The sequence below is a fragment of the Quercus lobata genome, chromosome 12 (genome assembly GCF_001633185.2).
Source record: "Quercus lobata isolate SW786 chromosome 12, ValleyOak3.0 Primary Assembly, whole genome shotgun sequence".
In the NCBI taxonomy this organism is placed as follows: Eukaryota; Viridiplantae; Streptophyta; class Magnoliopsida; order Fagales; family Fagaceae; genus Quercus; species Quercus lobata.
The window spans coordinates 8,926,611-8,943,366 of NC_044915.1; the positions used below are offsets into that span (position 1 = coordinate 8,926,611).

The 16,756-nt window shown below is 34.0% G+C and overlaps 2 protein-coding genes across 3 annotated transcripts; both read right to left on the reverse strand.

The window, feature by feature from the left end:
• Positions 1 to 8,828: 8,828 nt before the first annotated feature.
• Positions 8,829 to 9,573, reverse strand: LOC115971652 (60S ribosomal protein L26-1-like). Its single transcript, XM_031091653.1, has one exon. The coding sequence runs from the start codon at positions 9,463 to 9,465 to the stop codon at positions 9,025 to 9,027; it is 441 nt and encodes a 146-aa protein (XP_030947513.1). The 5' UTR covers positions 9,466 to 9,573; the 3' UTR covers positions 8,829 to 9,024.
• A 2,431-nt stretch (positions 9,574 to 12,004) lies between these two features.
• On the reverse strand, positions 12,005 to 16,373 carry LOC115971226 (histone-lysine N-methyltransferase, H3 lysine-9 specific SUVH6-like). 2 transcript variants are annotated; one of them, XM_031090997.1, is made up of 2 exons: positions 16,176 to 16,373; positions 12,005 to 15,571 (listed from the first exon to the last, which is right to left on the reverse strand). In XM_031090997.1, the coding sequence occupies exon 2, from the start codon at positions 15,561 to 15,563 to the stop codon at positions 12,084 to 12,086; it is 3,480 nt and encodes a 1,159-aa protein (XP_030946857.1). In that variant the 5' UTR covers positions 15,564 to 15,571; positions 16,176 to 16,373; the 3' UTR covers positions 12,005 to 12,083. The 2 variants fall into 2 exon arrangements, with proteins under 2 accessions (XP_030946857.1, XP_030946858.1); XM_031090998.1 differs by having other exon boundaries at positions 12,005 to 15,594.
• Positions 16,374 to 16,756: the final 383 nt, after the last annotated feature.

Consider the following 16,756-nt stretch of genomic DNA (forward strand, 5'->3'; position numbering starts at 1 on the left):
GATTGAGACCAAACTATTTAATATTTCCTTGAAAAAAAAAAAAAAACCCTTTGACATAAAATAAAATAAAAAAACTTTTAACATAACATTAACATAACTATATCTATAACTATTTAAGTCATCCATGATATCTATTTCTTATTGATAACCATAAAAATTACAACTAGTGAGAAAACAAACAAAGTAATAAAGAATAAATAAAGGAAGAAAAAAAGAAATCAAATCAAATATCAATTAGTAACCATTATTTGGAAAATAAAAAAGTGGTCAATTAGTAACCATTTCTTTTCTTTTCTTTTCTTTTTATAAATAAATAAAAACCTTTTACATTTCCTTGGGATTTTTTTTTTTTTTTTTTAAAAACTTTGACATACCACTAACCTAACCACTTCATACATTAAAAAAAAATTAAGGCTCATTACTACTTCCGTTAAGATATTATGGGTGTCTTAATTGATTGAGACCAAACTAGAGAAATGCCTTTCATATTTCCTTGAAAAAAAAAAAAAAAAAAAAAAAAAAAAACCTTTGACATGCATAAAAAAAAACATTTGACATGCCACTAAGGCACCAACGTAACTACATCTATAACTATTTAAGTCATCCATGATATCTATTTTTTATTGATAACCATAAAAATTACAAGAAGCAAGGGAACAAACAAAGTAATAAAGAATAAATAAACGAAGAAAAAATTAAATAAAATTAAACGTCAATTAGTAACCGTTATTTGGAAAATAAAAAAGTGGTCCAGTGGAGTAAAAAATAAAATAGAGATGACTATACAAAGGACATTGAAAACTTCATAGTGCAATAAAATCAACCATTACATTCACTTAATCAAATCAATAATCAAAAATTAAATATAATAATATAAATTTTAAACTTAAAACTAATCAAACTCTAACTAGGAAAATTACATTTCCTATCATAACTAAAAATGAGATAAAGTTGAAAAATTTTATAATCTCTCTTTTTTTTTTTTTTTTTTACATTTCATTTAACCTTAATTTTTTTTATATAAATATATATATATATAATCTTCATATACTATGACTTAAAAAAATCTAACAAACAGTTCTACTTCTTATTTAATATCTATGCTATGCAAATTATCAACCAGTAAATATTATATGGCAAAAAAAAATGTTATAGACAAGATTATGAAAAATATGATAAACTATTTTTTTTTACTCTTTATAAAGTTTAAGGACTAAAATAGTATTTTACCTAAAAAATTATCACGCGCAACGCACAGATTTGCAACTAGTTTTATTAACATGTGTCACCAATTACGAAAAAAAAAAAAGCATTTCAAACATTCATTTATTAGGTTGTTAAAGTCCTCCAATTAATCATTTTATAGTTGCTCTAACACCTTCTATATATGACCATAGCGCATCCTTAGTGCGGTAATCACTTTACAAGTATAAGTGTTTGTAGGGTGGGGGGTAAGAGTCGGGGTGCAAGTTTTCAGGAAAGAATTTCACACATATATACACTCAGATTAGGCTAGAGTAAAAATTCTATCTGGTATTTAAAAAAAAAAAAAAAAAAAAAAAAAACCTTCTATATATGGTTTTATATGCCTATATATAATTAGCTCACTTGTGTTTGATTAGTTAATTTCTTGTACCTTTGTGTTTGAATCTCATAATTCTCTCTCATTTATATGTGTGCGTGTTTGTTTCTAGAAAAGGAGGGTTAACTTCTTTTAAGTTTTAACAGTTTATTTGTTTGAAAATTGATAAACGTACAGTTTACATTAAAGAAAAAGTGAACCTTTAAAAGACTATACCCATGTAAATAAACTAAAAAATTAATCCAACTCACACTTAAACCAATAACTTCATGAATCACACAAGATTAAGAACGGCGAAACTAATCCTTGGGATTTTAACATATTAGTTGTACATTAATCCCTTTTAAGTGATACTATTAGGTATTATTCTGGATAGTAGTATTCCTTCTTCTTTTTTGTGGGGGTGGGGGTTAATAGTATTCAAAAGGTAGTAATTGCCTAATTGGAGCTATGAAATGGTATTGTGTGTACATATGAACCCGGTTAGAAAGTTTAGTGGGGTCAGCACCTAATCTACCTCGCCATAACACTTGAGTTCAAGTAGCGCGGGACTCATTAGCACCAAGACCACAAACTAATGAGAGAATCTTATGGTATATCCTGCCCGGTAGGATGTGATTTACCTCCAAGTTCCTACCTCTTTTTTAGTCAGCCAAAAAAAAAATTTGGATTACATATGGAATTATTAAAATGATGGATGGATCTTGTAGTTTTATGGTGCCAAGTATGGTCAGCGATGGAGGGCTTATGCGTAGGGCCTACGTGACAGTGTGGGACATGGCTAACCCACCAAATGGTTCAATCAAATTGAGGTTTCAGTAACCAAACCTCCGATACCGGGCACTGGACCGTCAGCGCAAGTGCTCTATGTACTGCTATGGATTAGTAATTGAAAAAAAAAATTGTTTTCTTTTTTTTTTTTGGAAAACCTTATGTAAGAAAAATTTTATGCGTATTCTTGTATTTGATAGTATCAAGAAAAAAAATTGGAGAAATGATATATCTACAACATTTTTACAACAAATCCTAAGTGGCAAGTTGTTATTAGTTGTTATTGTTGGGACCAAAAAGTAATTTTAGCGTTAGTTTGAAATTTGAACCAATAATAACTAACCACCTGTGATTTGTTGTAAAAATGTTATAGACATAGCATCTCTCAAAAAATTGAGTCAAAGGAAAAGTATCTCATAACTTTCTTTATTTAGCTTAGCATGAAATACAGTTGTTTTCTGCTAAAATTTTCTAAAAAAACAATATTATCTCACACCAAGCTAAAGAAGGAAAGTCAATAAATAGTTTTCCAACTTATTTTAAGTTCACTAACAAAAATTAGAAAATAAGATAGTTTTCTAGATAATACTTTTTAGAAAATGATTCACTCTTTAGAAAATATTAATGTCAAAACAAACAAAACGAAAGTTTCACCTTGTCCATCCCTTTTAATTTACAAATCAAGAGTGGAACCACAAATTAATAATTATGACCTCGTGATGGGAATTTAGTGGTTAAACACCTTGTCCACCTTGCATTAACGCTTGAGTTTGAGTTATGAAAAATGCCTTAGTATCGGAGTTGGCAAGGCCATATAGCGTGGGAGTTTAATTAACTGATCATGGTAAAAATTAACGTGCTCCCAAAATTTCACCTTTTTTTTTTTTTTTTAGCCAAAAAAACTACAAAACAAAACAAAATAATAATTATGAAACTTTTTAGAGAAGAGTGTGACTGCATGCATACGTCGTAGTGACTCATTAATTTTAATTCATATTAAAATGTGAATTCTACAATTTCTCTGATATATATACCATTTGGCCAATTATTTGGCCCCCAATCAACACTCTTTAAATGTTTTCCAGCCAGGGTAGATTTTCCTAATCAGAAATCATTCTATAATTCCTTTTCAAGTCTGAACATTCCAACATCAATGTTAGCATGATATCCAAGATCTTCAAGGTCAATAGTTCTAATAATAGCCTAAAATTATGCGAATCTATATCACAATTCAACACCACGTTTGAACCCTATCAACATCAAATTTCCATTGACAATGTTTGCATTCAGGAAATGTCTATCAAATTTCCCATAAACCATTTTGTCTAGCTTCTCCGATAGATGGTGTACAAATAACTCAGACAGCAAAGAACTTCACGTGATATCTTACTCTAATACCATAATAAATTACCGATTATCTCAAAAACTTAAGTTATTACGAAATTAAGAATTTAATCATTTAATGGAAGACACCTAAAGTTACCCTCTCATTAACACACCAAAAAAGGCTTAATCTCTCACACTAGACAAATCATTGTTCTCTAACTCTTCCACAAAATAAAGTTACTCCTTGTGTTGTACATGTCCATATAAGGCTTCAATACACTCTTTAATGGATAAGGAACACATTTCTTTTCTCGATAGACAATGAACATCTTTCTTAGTAAGACAAGGAATAAAATTTACCTTGGGTTGGACAAGGAATACCTTTCTTTTGACAAGGAATAAACAATTCTTCTACGCAAAGAAAACTCAAATAATTAACCAAGTTTTGAAATAATTAACCAAGATAAATTAGGAAAACTTAAACTAATCCTCTTGTGGGCTAGACTTAACAAATCTCTGCCTCTAGCCCATGCACCCCTTTTGGAGGTGTGAAATCAAAGTGCTGATTTGACTTCTCAAATTTTCATTCAAGAAATAGAAGGGTCTAGTTGGTACTTCGAAGCTCGGTCAAAGTGTCAATCAACAATTTAACCCTAGTTTTCAATTTTTTTTTTTTGGGCACCCAATACAAATTTATTCTAATTTTTTTTACTATTTAAAGGATAAGTCCTTTTTTTTAAATTATCAAAATGAACTCTTTTTTGAATGAAATTATTCCAATTGGATTGGCCCTTCCAAATTATTATTCTAATTATTTATTTTTGAAAAATGAATAAATAATTTTTTATCATAAGAAATTCCACAATTAAGGCTCCGTTTGGTTGGGGTGATTTTAGGGGGATAAAAAAGGGAGAAAGATAAATAGAGAGAATAATTTTTTGAGTGTTTGGTTGAAGTGATTTTAGAAGATAAAATAGGTGAGACTTGAGTGTTTTCTTCTTATGCACACCAAAATGTTTTCTTCCCAAATCAGGGAGAAAACTAGAGAGAACACTGAATAAAATTTTTGCTCATGTAGATTGAAAAGCCCATGTGCAATGTTCACATAGATTTTCTCTCTCTCTCCTTTTTGTCATTTTCTATTACCAATATTTTCTTTTCTTCTTCTTTTCTTTTTTCTTTTTCTTTGGTTTTCTTTTTTAGTTTTTGCCTTTTTCTAGTAATTCTCATCCCTTTTTTTCCCATATGTTTAGGGTTTTATTTTTGGTTCATCATTTTTTTTTAGTGCTAATTTGTTGTCTTTTTTTTTTATTTAATAGGGGCATAAGAGTACATGTATACAAACTACATTTTCCAAAACTAAAATCTCTTCTATTCTCTTCCACCCCCCCCCCCAACTTTTCTATCCCTTCTCCACTTCTATTCTCCCACTTTTCCATCTCTCAACCAAACAGACCCTAACTTGCGTTATGTTCTAATGGATGATGCATGACTATAATTAATCTTTCAATTAAACTAATGATAATTAAGATTTTATTTGACTTTCATTATTCCTCTTTGTGTGTGTGTGTGTGTGTATTACAATGTTTGGGAGTTGGAGAATTTGAACATTAGATATCTAATTAGAAACACCACGAAGTGCCAACCATTTGAGTTACAAGACTCTTGACCATTACTCCTCTTAAGAACCCATCAAAATCAATCAATTTTAATTCCACACATTTAAGCTCACTTTAAAATCATTTTAACCATTGAAAATCATGTTTTTATGTGACTTGGTCAAAACTTAAGATTTTATGACCACTTTGTCAATGAATTCCATAATGACCCATTATGATATGAATTTTTACTCTAGATTAAATTTACGCACATGTAAATGAAGATTTTTTAGCCTTGCCCTTTATTTTTTCCTATGATTGCAAAATAAGGTATCCGCATCTACAGATATGCAACTTAACGAGGTCCAATATTTATATCTCTTTCAATACCTGGGAGTGCTAACCCAAACCCATTTAAAATTTTGAAGTCTAGGGTTCATTTAAATCTTACCAAAAAAATTTCGAGTAATGAGTTTCTTTGCCTCCCTGCTTTTTGCAACAACCACCAGACCCCCACTTGTGAAAATAATTAAGTCATATGCTTCACAACAAAATGAATGAGTTTCTTTTTTACTTACCCAATCTTTTGGTTAATCTTAGCACACAATTGTCCAGTTTGATTTACACTTCCGGAATTAGAAAATGCTTTTATTTGTATCTCAAATTATTGCTACAAGTTTAGCTACAAATTTGATTTTAGAAAATTGTTACAATTTCACTCGATATTTTTTTATTAGATCTGAATTATGACAAATCTACTACTACTAGATTACAATTTCTTCTTATACCTTTCATGCTTATGAAATTTCCAAAAGATCAAATATCAATAGCTACATCATTAATTAAATATTTAAATTTCAAATTTTTGTAGTCTAAAATTAAGCATAAAAAATAAATTTATAGATCAAATAATATATAACATCTAATTGGCACAAAAATGACATTCCTATTAAAGACATAAAAAACATGCCCTAAAATGATTATATTTTCAATATATACGTAGCCATATTAATTTTTTTTAGTAAGAGTTATAGTTGTTTTTTAGTGAGAGTTATAACCAACGACTACAACTAAGTCTGTAACCAAACTTTGATATTCTTATAATATATTTTTATATATAAAAAAATACATTATATGCAAAAAGGTTTTTTTTTTTTTTTAATTTTAATTTGACTCCCTTAAAAAAAAAAATCCTGGCTCCGTTTGGGCCGTAATGTCCATATCGAAAAGCAAAGATAAATGCATAAAGCCGGAGACAAAAGGTCAATTTATTGTTTGGAGATGGGCAAGGCCCACAACCATCGCTCTTGAACCCAAAATGTTGGTTAGACAAAAGGTCTAACCAATATCTTGTTCGTAGCACCATCTTGCATGTCTAGAACCTTATGTGTAAAGTCTCTCACTTTAATGATTTCATTTGTCCTACTCAAACTTTCACGAGTATGATTCCATAGAGAAGGGTCTTCTGCTAGGTCTGCTACTAGGACGTATGATTCCATTGACCTATTTTATTTTCTATACTTTACAGAGGATTTAACAGATTCAAAAATAGGGTCAAGTTTTGTATAACTTCTCAAAAATACAGAATACTACTCAGTAGCTATTAATGGCAGTTTGGAAGCCTATTTTGATGGCAGGGCAGGAAAGGTCTACTGCAGGGTGATCCACTATCACAGTAACTTCTTATCAATGGTACGGAGGTGTTTTCTAAGCTTATCCAGCATCTGATTAAACTTTAAACATAACATAGATTTTTCTAAAATGTCAATGGCTTAAACTTTCCAACTTGTGTTTTTCTGTTCATAGTGATTCAACTTATACCATTCAGTAAGTTTTGAATGAGTTTTAGACACCTTTTTGCTTCAAGGGCATATCAAAGCAAAAGTGAAGTTTTCTTTCAATTCCTTGTTGAGGTTTTGGATACATAAAGTCCTCCCCATTCTGAATTTTAGGGTGGACATGCTCCAATTCAGACTGCATATGCCATTGAGAAGCTTTCAGCATTAAGCAGCTTTAGGATTTTCAACCTTTGAAAAGATTTCTGCCAATGTATCTTTCTAATAGTGCAGAGGATCTATCCTATGTTGGTGGCTTCAATTGTTCAAGCTGTAAATAGTATAAAGGTTCAGGCAAACTGAGCATTGATCTAATGCATACATCTGTAAGGGTGCATGGATACAGCTATAGGAGCTAAAGCAGCTTTGGCATGCTCTACATGTTCCTGAAAGAAATGAGGTTAGGACCAAGAAGAAGTGATGTTAGGACTGAAGATACGAAAATTTGAATATGGCTTCTATTATAAGATATATGTGGAGCATTTTTACTTCGCTTGACTTGAGACATATGGCTTGCTGAGTTCTGTCTATTAAAGGAATAGAAGCTTATTTTGCACACAGGCAGTATACTAAGGGAATAGAAGCTTATTGACCATTTCAATACCAGCATAGTGTTCGTGGAGTAGAAGAAAAACTCTTGGCATAAGATAACTTGCTAGACCTTTCATAAAGCATTGTTTGAGGCAAGGTGAAAACTTTCCATTGGTGATCTATGAAACAGCAAATAATTGTGCTCCAAAACCATCTAGTGTTCTGCATGATGGGATTTCAACTTGTAACTAGAGGACTTAGTGTTGATTCATGGTTGGTTGTTTGACATTCAATTGCATCAAGCTAACTATTATCTCTTGGGACTGCTTTGAAATCAGGAGTACACATGTACTAAGACTCTGGAAACTTATTAGAATAGAAAAGTTTGAAAGTAAAATTGTTGAAATGGAAATGGTTCTCTATGGTTGTGCCTAAATATCCTGTTGTCAGTCAATCTTAACAAGGAATTGGCTTGCAAGTTTAGAGACATGCTATGAGGGTGTGTTTTTCTCTCTTTAGAAGCATGAAGAAGAGTCGTAATCATTTAGTTTTTACTTGCGTGTTCAATAAACGATTATGGACTATTTCCCTTGATAAATGTATGATAAGAAGACCAATTCATGATTGAAATGTTGAGCTTAATTGGGCAAATGCCAATCTCAAAGGCAAAGAGTTGAAGACATTCCAAAGCTAGCTTAGGCTAGCATTATATGGTATGAAAAAAATGCTAGAATCTATAAGATCAAACACACATTGTTCAAGAAGTAATACATAGGTAAAGTAAGGATTGAGAAAAACATTCTGAACTAGATTATTTTCTTACTTGGTATGTTCCTTTTTGTAATTTTTTTTTTTCATTGGGGTTGAAGATACAGTTTGTTGTTTTAGATTGAATATGGTTTTGCCAGCATTGTGTTAGGTTGAATGAAATACAAATTCATCCCAATCTATGACCACAACTGAGTGTTGGACAACCCCACCGCTCACAATCAACTGCATCAGAATTGTATAATGCAAGGTCTCGGGTTCTAATGGTATATCGAGCATCCAAAAACAATTCGGATACAATGTCACTAATGATAAATCAAGCAATATTCACAAGAACTTTCCAAACAAAAAATATATATAGTAAAATTTTTATGAGTGAAAATTATGAATTTAAGCAAACTATTAGACAAACAGTAATGAAAACAAAAACGATACCACTGCATTCGGGCACCTCAACTAAACCACATGTCATTTATCATTTCTGCTTTGTCCTTTCAAAAAGATAGATAGATTCGAAAAAAGCACAAAAATATATTATCCGAATGTAAAATGTTAAAAACTCAGAAACCGAAAGCAAAAAGTACAAACGACAAAGAAGAATCTAGGACCGATTTTAATCGACGTTCTGGATGATATCCTCAGCAGTGAACTTGGTCCCCTTTTCCTTATCAGCAGCAGCACGACCCTTGGCCTTGCGGTCGAGAAGCGACTTGCGGTCCTTGTCGAGGCGGAGCTTGGTGATGACGACCTTGGAAGGGTTGACACCGACGTTGACGGTGGAGCCGTTCACTTTCTCTCGGGTGATCCGCTCGATGTGGATGACCCACTTGCGACGGTACACCTGGACAACCTTGCCCTCGCGACCCTTGAAGGTGCCGCGCACGACCTGGACCTCGTCGTCTTTGCGCACCGGCATGGATCGGACGTTGTATTTGGATCTGAGCTCGGTGGAGACGGGTGCGCTCATGAGGACTCGCCTCACGCTTGATGGGGCAGTGAAGTGAGCCTTCCTGTTCTTGCGGCGAGAGCTCGTGACTCTTGGGTTGTACTTCATCTTTCACAGCTTCGAAAGCTTATCCCTCTCTCTCTCTATCTCTGTGTTGTTTTTGCAAATGGGAGATGGGAAGGCAGGCACACTGAGAGAGATAAATGTGCTAGGGTTTGTGGGGATTTTATTGGAATTTTGAGTGGGCCGTGTGGGCTTTGTAAGTTGAGTCTAGATTTTTGGGTTGGGACTTGGGATGACCTTGTGAACGGCCCAAATTAATTTCCATGTGGTAAAACCGTAAAAGATTAAAAATGGAACTTTTTCTACTTTTCTTGTTGGCAATAATTAAGGCGCCTTTTTTTTTTTTTTTTTTCAAATATTCAGTTTTTGCACACAAAAAAAGAAAAAATATATATTATCGAAATACCTCTACTCAAAGTTATTTAGTTATATAACTCATTTTAGAACTCAAGTTTGCTAAACAAGCAAACACATGGATCACATGAATCTATGCATCGAATTTGACTTAAGCAAACTCAAGTTTCATTTTAGCAAAAACTCAAATTCCACTTGAAAAAATGCAACTAAATGAAACTCAAGTTCTTTAAGAAAAATTAAAGAAATGGAATTGAAGTTTGGTAAACTTGAGTTAAAGAAATGGAACTCGAATTTCGTAAACTTGAATAATTCCACATGGAATATTTTATTTTAAAATATCACATCAAATTATCTATGTGAGCGCCTATTAAAACTCAATTTCACTAAACTAAATTTTCACTTGGAACTCGAGTTTACTAAACTTGAGTCTCACATGCTACTAAATAAAATAACTTGGGGCAAAAGCTTTTCAATAATATATTTTGAAAAAACTGAATATTTAGCAAAAAAAAAAAAAAACCCCAACTAATTAATATCCAAATTGTTAACCATGCAACTAGGGAGGTAACCTAGCAATAAAAAGTCCTTGTGACTCATCACATCAGCCAAGAGCTGTGAGCTCGAGTAGTGGAAAGCCTTATTAGTGCCCAAGTGATCCCACGTCATAATGCTATATGGGATTAAGTGGGGCAAGGACACTGACCACACCTATGAGACTTTTTTTTTTTTTTTTTTTGCATAAAAGAAAAGGTATTTGGTATCAAATGATATCATGTCAATGGTATCAAAATCCAATAAGTATGAAATATGTCAGAAAAAATAACTAATCCACTAACAAATGAAAGACATATGTTAGTGGGTAGTTATTTTGCGCACACGTCTTTTATTTATTAGATTTTGATACAAATAACGTAGTATCATTTTATATAAAATAATTTTTCGTTAACATTATGAGACTCAAAGTTGTTAACAAAATTAATTACTTTATCATTTTTCCCATAAAATATTTATAAAAATAGTTTTTAAACCAATACCATCTCTTTTATAAAAAGAATTAGGGTTCAACCCCTCCTCCTCCACTTGCAACAATTGAATTATCCCAAATATATATATATATAAAAGTGATTGTGCAATTTTGTATGACCGTACATTCTAAAACATTGTTAACTTTATTAATGTGCCCTTTTAATTAACATTTAAATACTACTTAAGTCACATTCAAATACTACGTGTGTATTTGGATTGAAATGAGAAATTAAAATTATTTTACTATTCAGCTTATTTTTGTTACTATTCATGGGTCCTACTACACTTTTGGCACTATTTATAGGTCCTACTGTATTATTTCAGCTAACTTTTACTTTTATCTACAGTACTTTCAGTAATAATTTTTTAGTTTCAACAAAATAAGCGGTATCCAAACACATCCGTACGAGTGCAAAAGGATACCACCCATAAGTGGTAACAATGACACAACAATGTCCCCTTTTTTTTTCTTTGGTAAAAGTGGCACAACAATGTTCTCATTGTCAATCAGGAGAGAGAGAGAGAGAGAGAGAGAGAGAGAGAGCCTTTTGGCTACGAGACTTAATTTTGAACTTAATTGTCAAGTAACTCAAGAAATGAGTATATGATTACTGAAAACTGTTTGTGTTCGAGTCTATGGGTCCGTTTAGATACAACTTATTTTAACTGAAACTGAAAACTAAAAATACTGTAGCAAAATAATTTTTAAATATGTGAAAAATTCACTGTAACAAAATAATTTTTAAATATATGAAAAATTTATTGTTTACTTATTTTTTACTGTTCATATGTCTTGGTGCACTGTTCATATCCCATGAACAGTGCACCAAGCACTGGTTTAAGAAAAAATGGAAAGAAACGCAAAACGTGTGTTTCGGAAGCGTAAAACACGCTTCCCAAACGCACACTACGGGTCCGTTTGGATTGAACTTATTGTTGCTGAAACTGAAAACTGAAAATACTGTAACAAAATAATTTTTAAATGTGTGAATAGTACCGTGAAACCTATTTTTAATATTTTTTTAGTGCTTAAATAGTGTTGTAAACAGTGATGAACAGTGATTTTTGTCCCGGCACAATGAATCCATGTGATGTTACTGTTCACATGCAGGAAAAAAAAAAAAAGAATTCTGAAAACGCAGAATCTGACAACGTAGACGCCCACTCCTAACGGCATCTACAAGTGAAAATTTTGAGCCAATGTAAACAACGCTGAGATATCCTCAAGTACAAGAGAAGAAAATTATTTCAACATAAATCCAACCTTTCTCCTGTGTACATCAATACATCCTACCAGTACATTCTACGGAACCACAGAAGCAACTCTTCTTCTTAATATTGCCATCTGAATCATGAACCTGATCTATCATGTAATTGTAATGGTATGTCAGCTCTTGCAAGGGAGGAATATTCTCAGCAGCAAAGAACATTATATGAGGAATTCTTTTGTCTGCATGATCATAAAGGAGATTTTGAGCATACAAATTGGGAGAACAGCTGTGGTTGATGAATCTTCCCACATTGCCATACTGCGCTGCATCGATGGTGAATCCACTATCCCCCACCACAACTTCACAGGAACTTGCCTGCGCATCAGGCAAAAGGGACAAGAGTCCATCCCAAAGAGAGCTGTCATTGTAGTTATCCCCAATGTCAAACAAATACTCATCATTACCAGTTCTTTGATCGGCTTCCCTCTCTTCAAGGAGTTCTCCTATATACTCACATATAAAACTTCCTGAAGGGATGGAATTAAGGGATCTCACCCCCCATCCCCTAGATTTTGTTTTAAAAATTTCAAGCTGAAATTTGATACCATGCTGAGTAACTCTATTGGGGCAAGAAGAAGAGCACTTGCAAGAAGGACCACACTCATAGACCAGGGACTTTGCTTCAACAATGGCCCCATTATGATTAAATGGGATTTCTCCTCCATTCTTGACTGCACAAAAACACTTCTCAGAATCTGAGCATCCCCTGGTACAGTCACAACCCTTAGGAGGGAGAGGGCGGCACCAATCAGGGTATATCACTCTAGTTATATATTTAAATGGAGGAGGTTTCTCATCATCTATGGTGTTCACAGCACAAATGGGAATTGACTCTTTCCCTTGTGAGATATCATCTACGCAGAGACCCTCCCTTATTTTGAACTTTTTGGACTTCTTGACTTCTTTCCAAGCAAGCTCTGGTTGATTAGGAATTCTGTCCAACTGAAACTTGAAAACCAGCTTACCATGCGGCCCTAAATCCTGCCAACATTTCACCACCACATATAGCCCATCATAGAAATACATTTTTCCATCTGAGGAATCATATCCACGGATCACCCTAACAGGATTCCTTTCCTGCATGCTATTCTTTAAAGCAAGGTTTCCCCTTTCAAGCTTCTGGTCCTCAGGTTCTTTACCTGCATTCATTACATTTCCTCCCTGACCTGTATAAATCAAGGAATCTGAATTATCCAAATCATCAGCATAGCCCCCGGATGCTACAATGCTAGTTGCAAGGACTAACCCATCTTGCTTCACATAATCAATACCACCTTGAATCTGGCGATGAAGGCCAATAATATTAAGCTCAATCCTGTAATGGAACTCATCACCAACTTCAACACCTGGGACAGGTCCCAAGATTTGTTTGCCAGTGTTAACATATTTGCTGTTCTTCTTAAGAATCTGTGATGCTTGTAAATCGATCCTCTTATTGCCACCTCCTCGTGCCTTCGGATTTGCTTCATCTTCCTGCAAGAGCTTCCTACAGATGGCTTGGAACAAACGCAGTGTCTCCCTCACTTTGCTTCGGGTAATTGCATCACTTTCATGATGTTTAACACTTGCACTCTGTTCAAAGGGAGGAAGGTTTACACCAAAACTACGGGGTCTTGGAGCAACATGAAAGTTTTTACATTCATCATCTTCCTCAAGAGAGTCCTCCTTATCTCTACTAACCATTTGACATATACCATGATTAGCAGTGTTTCCTGTGATAGATGACTTCTTTTTTAACTTCACTCCAGAACCTCCGGCTTTATCCTTTGTCTTGACAGCTGATTTATATTTTACAAGATGCAGAGAATTATGTGTCTTTCCTTTGCTTTGACCAGTAACACCAGCTTTATATGGTTTGTAGGCACCTTTCCCCTGCCCCCAAGGACAATGTGGTGCAGCCATCAGACCTTGCACCACAGCCCTCTCCAACTCAGGTTCCAAACTGCCAAAATCCTCCTGCAATTGGATCTGATAATCAGATATATCGGAATGCTTTCTCTTTAGACTTGAGTCATTTCCATAAACCACGATCTCCTTCCCCTTTGTTTCCTCCAATCCTCCAATGTCTCTAGATTCTTTTTTAACTGTTGTCTTGGACTTGCGGTCAGACTGATGTTGATTACTTTCACTTTTAGAAGAAGGTCTAGTGCACTTTTCTCTTGTATCATCCCGCCGCACCTTCATCTCAGAAGCCATTCCAAATTCATCCTGCTTCCTGATTTCTTTAGTAGCACATCCATCAGATTCAGCTCCGATTTTGTCTCCAGTTATTCTAGAAACATTGCCCTGCAACTCGCTCTTCTGCTCATCCCCATCTTGAACATCCTCTTCCATTTGCTTTACATCAGCTTTTCTAGTCTCCTCCGCTGGCCTGTCATCCAGATCAGACTTATCTTCACACAAGCTCTTGTTCTTCAGAGAAGCAACATTCCCCTGTAATTCACTCTTCTCTGCATCCCCATCTTGAACATCCTCTCCCATTCGCTTTACATCAGCTTTTCTCATCTCTTCCGAGGGCCTGTCATCCATGTCAGACTTATCTTGACACAAACTCTTGTTCTTCAGAGAAGCAACATTCCCCTGTAATTCACTCTTCTCTGCATCCCCATCTTGAACATCCTCTCCCATTCGCTTTACATCAGCTTTTCTCATCTCTTCCGAGGGCCTGTCGTCCATATCAGACTTATCTTGACGCAAACTCTTGTTCTTCAGAGAAGCAAGCTCTTCCAGGCTTTCTTCTTTACTAAGACGCGGAGCATCTCTACCGCACAAGAGCGGGAAGTCTCTGATGGCTGAAACTGTTCTTCGTGAAGCATAATTTTTAGCCATGGTCTTCTTCAAACCACTGCCAGTGGGAACATCATTGGGACCATAAAATGGTGAGCATAATTTAAAACTACTTGGTGAAACCATCTCTTCCTTTGAAGCAGAAGCAGAAGCAGAAGCATCTACCACATGTATCTTTGACAAATCAAAGGCTGCATCTTCTAAATCTTTTACAGGTTCACTCAGCACTGCATTATTCGAAGCTTCTGACACTGGTGAGTGTACTTTCACAGGCTCACTCAGCACTGCATTATTCGAAGCTTCTGACACTGGTGAGTGTACTTTCACAGGCTCACTCAGCACTGCATTATTCAAAGCTTCTGACACTGGTGAGTGTATTTGCACAGGTTCAACTTTCATGGATTCAAGTTCATTCCCCTGGTCAGATGAGACAACCACTTTATCTTCTGATGTCAAAATGTTTTCTTGCTCCAGTCTCTTTGCAGAAACCAGTGTTTCAGAAACCTCTGGAGACTGAATTTGATTACCAAGTGGTCCACATCCTGATGGAAAATCGCGAACAGCAGAAACTGATCGCCTCTTAGGTTTAGATGGACCAGTATCCATTGCCAATTTTCCCAACCTCCCTTCAGAATAACTACCATTTACCGACGTAACCGTTCTAAGAGAATCTGAATGCAGCATATTCTCCATAACCCCCATTCCAAATCCTAAAACAAATCAAAACAGCACTCTAAAACAACCCCCCAAAAAAAAAACTCCAAATAAGTATCAGTAAACCAAGACAACCAGAAAAAGCAAAATTCAACAAATGTATGAATTACAATCTATAACAAGACCTCAGATTCTTGGTCACACTGACATAGTGACATACCAAACAACAACAACAACAAAACCCTAGATCCCAAAAAATGCAAAATCTACTAACATTAAGAAATTTAATCATTCTCTATACCAAAATTTTCTCAATAAGCAAAACAAAAAAAACAAAAATTCAAACTTTAGAACTCTGCATCAACCTAACCAATGTATACAAAACTTAATCCTCAGAATAATTAAATTAAAAGCAAATATCAGAATAGAAGCAAATGCAAAAATATATAGAAATAAATGTAATCAATTATAAACATAGGTCTTAGCAAAAGAACCTAATAAACTCTAAACGGTTCCTTTATTTTCCTCTCATTTCTGAGCAACCAAACAGACTTTTAAGCCAATCCTCAGAGAAATTGAAATTAGAGCTCAAATTTGAAGAAACCCCGCACATGCATCAAAACTTTAGGCAAATTGAGTTGCTCGGAATCGAAAAGTTACCAGAAAATCTTCATGCACGAACAAACAGCAGAAGAGGAGCGAAGACGAAGCAGAGTTGAATTTGCGTTTTCGGAGGAATCAACGGCTAATCGTGAATAGATGGCGCGATTGTAAATACGGTGAAATGCGTTGAACCATTTTAGTGTTGGTTTAGAGGAGTAGAGCTTTGTGAAGGGGAATTTATTTTCTCTTCACGGCCAAAATATTAAATATGAGTCTCATCAAAATATATATATATATATATATATATATATATATATATATATATTAAATATGAGACTTTTTGATGTAATAAGATGATACATTTTGTTTATAAAAATAAATAAAAAAAGATAATACATTTTTGTTGTACCCATTATTTAATGGCAATTCACTCTATAAAGGGTTATATCCAATTATCCATGAAATTAAATATTAATTATAAAAATAAATTTTCTTTATTTTAAATGAAATAGAGAAGATCTTGATGTCCCAAATTCGACATCTAATTGAGATCCCATCACATTAGAATCCTTAGAACCATATGTAAAACTATTTTAAAATTTATTTATTTATCCATATTGTGTACTTAGGGAAATTAT

Coding starts and splice junctions, on each gene's coding strand:
- LOC115971652 (XM_031091653.1), bottom strand. CDS start 9,465: ATGAAGTACAACCCAAGAGTCACGAGCTCTCGCCGCAAGAACAGGAAG.
- LOC115971226 (XM_031090997.1), bottom strand. CDS start 15,563: ATGGGGGTTATGGAGAATATGCTGCATTCAGATTCTCTTAGAACGGTT.